At 60.4% G+C, this 6,275-nt stretch overlaps 1 protein-coding gene across 1 annotated transcript; it reads right to left on the bottom strand.

Annotated features, from left to right (window-relative positions):
• Nucleotides 1-583: 583 nt before the first annotated feature.
• LOC101543658 (acrosin-binding protein-like) lies at nt 584-5,386 on the bottom strand. The gene is made up of 6 exons (XM_055143593.1): nt 5,344-5,386; nt 4,445-4,648; nt 4,218-4,312; nt 3,504-3,618; nt 2,948-2,958; nt 584-1,384 (listed from the first exon to the last, which is right to left on the bottom strand). Exons 1-6 carry the CDS (start codon nt 5,384-5,386, stop codon nt 935-937), a joined length of 918 nt encoding a protein of 305 aa, XP_054999568.1. The 3' UTR covers nt 584-934.
• Nucleotides 5,387-6,275: the final 889 nt, after the last annotated feature.

The following is a 6,275-nucleotide window of genomic DNA, read 5'->3' as shown; positions in this document are numbered from 1 at the left end:
ATCTTCCTGCCTGCCCCACCCTCTGGGGTCCAATGGAGAGAAAAAGAAAGATTCCACCTCTGCCCAAGAGAGAATATGGTGGGTAGAGGGGGTGGAGCGATAGCACAGCAGGTAGGGCATTTGCCTTGCACGTGGCTGACCCAGGTTCGATTCCCAGCAACCTATAGGGTCCCCTGAGCACCGCCAGGAGTAATTCCTGAGTGCAGAGCCAGGAGTAACCCCTGAGCATCACTGGGTGTGACCCAAAAAGCAAATATATATATATATATGTATATATACATATATATATTATATTGGGTAGAGCACTTACTTTGACCAACCTAGGTTTGATCCCTGGCCCCCCGTATGGTTCTCTGAGGCCCGCCAGGAGTGATCCCTGAATGCAGAGCCAGGAGTAAGCTTCAACCAACCACCCAATGTGGTCCAGGACAAACAAACAGAAAAAGATCCAGCCTAGAACTTGCCTTTCCCCAAAGCAAAAACTTGGCTGCGGGGGCTCCTTCAGTCAATCCGACAAAGGACAGTGAAGGCAAAGATTTATTTCTTGGAACATGCAAGGAGGCAGGAAATACATTTCTGAGCACTGCCCCCACCCCTGACCAGCCGGACCAGGGAGATTTTTAGACTCTGTGAAAAACGGGGGGCCGGGGTGGCAGCCAGTGTGCTGGGGTTGGATGCGTGCACGCACGCATGCGCAGACCTCCACGCACTGAATGCTCCGGGAGTGTTTTCACGGGGGTGCGTCAGGGGGGGCAGTGTCTCCGGGGTCAGGTGGGAAGCCCTGCCTGGGTCTGGCTGGGACGGACTCACGTTTGAGTTGACCCGGGGGCACCAGCGGGGGTCTGGCCTGACTCAGGTTTTGCTAAGTGAGGAACTGAAATCAAGGGCGGCGTCTCGGTGTTTCCGACACGCTCTGGGCGACCCAGTTCCGGGGCTAGTACTTGGGTTCTGGGCCTCTCAGCATCCCCATGAGTCCCTCTGTCCCCTGGCCCTCCTCCTGCTTGCTCTCTTCCTCCTGCTCCTGCTCCTCCTCTTGCTCCTCCTGCTCCTCCTCGGCCGCGTGCTCCTGGCTCTCCTCCTTGTGCTCCTGGCTCTCCTCCTTGTGCTCCTGGGCCTCCTCCTGCTTCCGCTCCTGGGCCTCCTCCTGCTTCCGCTCCTGGGCCTCCTGCTTCCGCTCCTGGGCCTCCTGCTTCCGCTCCTGGGCCTCCTCCTTGCGCTCCTGGGCCTCCTCCTTGCGCTCCTGCCCTTGCTCCTGCTTCCGCTCCTGCCCTTGCTCCTGCTTACTGCTCTCCTGCTCCCGCCTCAGGCCGCCCTGGGACAGCAGGGACCGCACCAGCCCTTCCATGTTGCTGTTGATCCGTTCGGACCAGGTCCGGAGGGACTGCTTCTCCGTGGCCGCCGCGGGGGCTGAGAGGGATGGGGGGGGGAGAGAAGAGAGGAGCGACACCGTCAGGATGCTGGCCCCGATGGCTTTATTCACCGAGGGAGGCACACACACATGGGCACACACGCGCACACATGCACACACACACACACACACAGAGCTAGAAAAGCAGCTTCAATCCTGCACATACACACAGAGCTAGAAAAGCAGCTTCAATCCCGCGCACGCACACACACAGAGCTAGAAAAGCAGCCTCAACACCCCCCCACACACATACACACAGAGCTAGAAAAACAGCTTCAATCCTGCACACACACACAGACACACAGACACAGAGCTAGAAAAGCAGCTTCAATCCTGCACACACACACACACACACACACACACACACAGAGCTAGAAAAGCAGCTTTAATCCCGCGCACACACACACAGAGCTAGAAAAGCAGCCTCAATCCTGCACACACACACACACACACACACACACACACACAGAGCTAGAAAAGCAGCTTCAATCCCCCCACACACACAGAGCTAGAAAAGCAGCCTCAATCACACACACACACACACACACACACACAGAGCTAGAAAAGCAGCTTCGATCCTGCACACACACACACACACACACACACAGAGCTAGAAAAGCAGCTTCAATCCTGCACACACACACACACACACACACAGAGCTAGAAAAGCAGCCTCAATCACACACACACACACATAGCTAGAAAAGCAGCCTCAATCCCACACACACACACATACACACAGAGCTAGAAAAGCAGCTTCGATCCTGCGCACACACACACACACACACACACACATACACACACAGAGCTAGAAAAGCAGCTTCAATCCTGCACACACACACACCTGCACACACACAGCTAGAAAAGCAGTTTCAATCCCGCACACACATATACACACACATACACACAGAGCTAGAAAAGCAGCTTCAATCCCGCCATTCATACCGGCAAGTCTGGGGGAAAAGCAGAGAAAGTACCCAGAAGACTATTACTCTGAGGCTAGGGAGGGGGCAGGATGTGACCCCCTTGCCACCTCTCTCCAAACCTCCCTTCCCTGTGTTTCACCCCAGCCTTTGTCCCTCTCACGCAGGAGAGAGCAAGTAGAAAAGACCAAATCTTCTCAAGAGCTGGCCAGGGGGAGCTGGAGCGATAGCACAGCGGGGAGGGCGGTTGCCTTGCATGCAGCTGACCCGTGTTCAATCCCCAGCATCCCATAGGGTCCCCTGAGCACCTCCAGGAGGGATTCCTGAGTGCAGAGCCAGGAGTCATCCCTGAGCACCGCCTGAGGTGACCCAAAAGCAAAAAATAAAAATAACGAGGTGGCCAGGGGTCCTTTTTCAAGTGGATAAGAGGAGCAGGGGCTCCTAAGAGTCCCAGAGGAACGACTGACTGGGGAACTGCGCCTGGGAACGGGGGGAGGGACTCAGGGCCGAACCTGAGATCAGGTCAGAGGGGATGAGGGCCTGGCCCCTAAGTTGGGCTCGGAGAAGGCGGGCTCCCCACTTCATCTTGGCTGTGAAAAACATTGCTCCATTCCACATGTTCCCGGGCTCCAAAGTTCCTGAGAGGAAAAGGGGCCACTGTCCCCGCTGACCCGACACTCGCCCCGCGTCTGCCCTCGAGGCGCCGGGGCTCCTCTCCCGACCCCCCTCCCCGAGATGTGCAGGGCAGGCTCAGGGGCATGTCGGGTGCCCTAGTCGGGGTGGGTGCGGGAGTGTGTGTGTGTAAGGAGTGTGTGTGGGTGTGGGGGTGAGTGGGGGGGGGTGCCCAATCTGGAGGGGGCGGTCAGCCTGACACCTCTAGCTGCAGCTGCTCAAGACCGGGCCCCTGGCAGGAGGGACACAGACTCGGCCGTGTCCTACCCCGAGGAGAGCTTGGCCCCCCTGGGAGCAGGCGGGAGGGGTGCGGGCCCTCGACTCTTGTTTCCGCCTCCGTCAGCGTCGCCCCGTCCATCAGGGGCAGCTGAAGGCCCGCGCTATGGAACCCCTTCCGGCTCCACACCCTTCCCGCTCCCCTCCCCGGCTGCCTGAGTCTTGGCTCTGGGACCGAGGAAGGGGGGTGCGGGTGGGCGTCCGTGGGGGCGGGGCGGCGTTACCTGTGGCGTGGGAAGAAGCAGCCGGTGAGGTGACTTCCATCGATGCGGTTTCGAAAGAAACTTCTTTGAGCGCATTAGGCGAGAAGATCGAGATGGACTGGGTGCACTGGACCCTCTGCAAGCAGAGGAGAGTGGAAATCCCTTCCCCAGAGGGCCAACTTCCCCTCCCCTCTCCCCTCCCTCAGGGCCTGGACAGGGATGAAGGGACGCGGCCGCGGGCGGAATATTCTAGAACTAAAACAGTGTTTCCCTGCCAGTCAAAACGCTACTTGTCTGGAAACCCAGCCTTATCTCTTTGGACTTGGAAGGAAATCGAATGGAGGGGCCGGAGCGATAGCACAGCGGGGAGAGCGTTTGTCTTGCACGTGGCCGACCCGGGTTCAAATCCCAGCATCCCATAGGGTCCCCTGAGCACCGCCAGGAGTCATTCCTGAGTGCAGAGCCAGGAGTGACCCCTGTGACCCAAAAAGCAAAAAGAAAAAGAAAAAGAAAATCGGATGGAAGACTCTCTCTCTTCAAGTTGCTCTCCCCAACTTGGCCCCAGAGGCAGGCTCATTTGGACACCGCCAACGGGCCCAGTGAGCCCGTGTCTGTGTAGACTGTGGGTCTCTGAGGGCCTCATGGCCATGAGGGTGGGGGGGGTCTAAGCTTGGCCATTCTGGAAGCTTCTCCCATCTTCACTGCCACCTGTCCTCCCTCAGCCCCGGGCCTCACCTTGGCGTAGTAGACATGATTGGAGCAGCGATACTGACAGAACTGACAGAAGGACTCGAACCAGGAGGCGTAGGGCAGGTCAGAGCAGATTGGGCCTGCGACAGGGGAGAGAAGGAGGCACGCCGAGAGGTTGAGGGGAGTCTCGTGGAGATGGACTCAGGCCCAGGGCCACCCACGCCTGCCACCCCTCCCGGAGGCTCGGGGCTGACTTCCTGCCCGTCCCTCACCATTGGGCACCAAGCCGTGATTTTCGTACTGGTCCAGCTGGATGATGCTGGGGTCCTGGCAGCCGTGCGTGGCTCGGATCCGGCAGAGCGTCTCTGCCTTCCAGGTGGGGGTCATCAGGGCGAAGAAGCGTTCATATTCCGTGTCGGACAGAGGGCTGCCGGGAATGTCGGCGTCCCTGGCCGGTGCCCGAGGCAGGAACAGCGCTGGCGGGGAGGCAGGGGGAGCGAGGCGGTGAATCCCCGTTGTTCCCATCTGCCTGCCCAGGATAACCCGGGGAGCCCCCCTCCTCCGTCCATGAGGAACTCGGGGTGTGCCGCGACCAGTGATTTCTTCCCGGGGCAGGGAGGGGGGAGATTCCAAGATCAGAGGCCAAGCAGGGTGAGGGGTGGCGGGGTGGGGGAGATCTGGGGAACATAGTGACCTGTGGGGGAGAAGTTTCTGGAAACCTCAAAGGAGGTTGGAGGAGTTTCGGGGGGACGAAGCTGATTGGGAACAAAGGGGTGTGACAGAATGAGGAGAGAGGTGAGAGAAGGGCAGAACGGGCAGAACACAGGACTCGGAAATCCAGAAAGTGGGCCCAGATGTGGACAGTCCCCAATGCCAGGGACTGTCCACTCCTGTGTCTCCTCTCCCTTGAGATGAACCCATATGTCTGTGCAGGCAAACTGAGGCTCGGCTGAGCTGGACAGCCACCGTGCCCAGACCTGGGCCCTCCCAACGACTCCTGATGCTTCAAAGGCGTGGAGGACGGTCGGGGCTCCCAGCACGCACGAGGCTGTGAGCGCCCTGGCCCCGTTTCTCTTATTTCGGCCGTTTTCTTCACTCTCCCCTGCGCCTCTACAGTTCACCGGGGGTGGCATCAGCCGGGAGCCTTGAGGGTTTCGCGGAAGCCACTCACCCGCCAGGAATGAGAGGAGGACGCCGGCAGCCGGGGTCCTCATGCTCTCAGAGGAGTTCTGACGTTTTCCCCGCCGACCTAAACGGCCTCAACGGGCCAAGCCCCAGAGTGTGGGCAGGGGTGCAGCCAGGTGCAGGGGACACGTCACAAAGGGTGGAGGCGGGGCTTGGGGCTTAGGGCGGGGCCTCGCGGTGGGTGGGGCCTAGTGGTGGGTGGGGCTTGGGCGTCAGGGCGGGGCTTTGTGCCAGGGGCGGGGCCTCGTGGAGGCGGGGCGGGGCCATGGAAACTGCCGCACCTGTCACCTGGCACTGCCAGCTCAGCTCTCCGGCACCCCCAGGCCGCCACCAAGCGGGTCTCTGCCTCCGTGGGGAGAGACCCCTGTGTGTCCCACATGGACACCTCCTCTCCTGCCCAAGAGGCCCCCCGCCACCAAGGGACCACCTGCCTGTCCCTGTCTGACAGGTGAGATTTCTAGGGCACCTGGGCCGGGGGTGCTGCAGGGCCTCGGGGCAGGCTGTGGGCAGGCACGTGGCGTTCTGGGCCCCCGAAGTCCTGCTCCTGGCAGACCAGGGAGGGGAGGAAGCGAGTGAGTGTTACCGGGCAGGACAGGATGCTCAGAACCCCTGGGCCGAGACTCGCCCCCCGCAGCCCGGGTCCCCCACCCACCGGATTTGAGGAGTGGGGTGCAGAGGACGCGCTCTGGCTCCGCGTCTCCTCCTCCCCCCCCCCCCACCGAGGATCCCCCTTACTGAGTCTCCACAATAAAACACACCAGGCCCACACGGACAGCTTTTATTCACCCTGCAACCTCCCACGTGAGCCGCGGCATCCCGCTCACAAGGCCGGGGAATGCCCCGCGCTACCCTGCGCCCCCGAATACAAAGTAATAGGTGTCCATGGCGGGGGGGGGGCTAAGGAGGGGGCAGACAGGA

Source organism: Sorex araneus, chromosome 6 (assembly GCF_027595985.1).
Source record: "Sorex araneus isolate mSorAra2 chromosome 6, mSorAra2.pri, whole genome shotgun sequence".
NCBI classification, from domain to species: domain Eukaryota; kingdom Metazoa; phylum Chordata; class Mammalia; order Eulipotyphla; family Soricidae; genus Sorex; species Sorex araneus.
This window is presented reverse-complemented; position numbering and strand designations above follow the sequence as displayed.

Excerpts from the sequence above, each read along its gene's own strand:
- LOC101543658 (XM_055143593.1), bottom strand. The coding sequence starts at position 5,386 with ATGAGGACCCCGGCTGCCGGCGTCCTCCTCTCATTCCTGGCGG. Across the intron at positions 4,649-5,343 it reads CCTCCTCTCATTCCTGGCGG|CGCTGTTCCTGCCTCGGGCA; the intron begins GTGAGTGGCTTC and ends CCTCCCCGCCAG. Across the intron at positions 4,313-4,444 it reads TCACGGCTTGGTGCCCAATG|GCCCAATCTGCTCTGACCTG; the intron begins GTGAGGGACGGG and ends CCCCTGTCGCAG.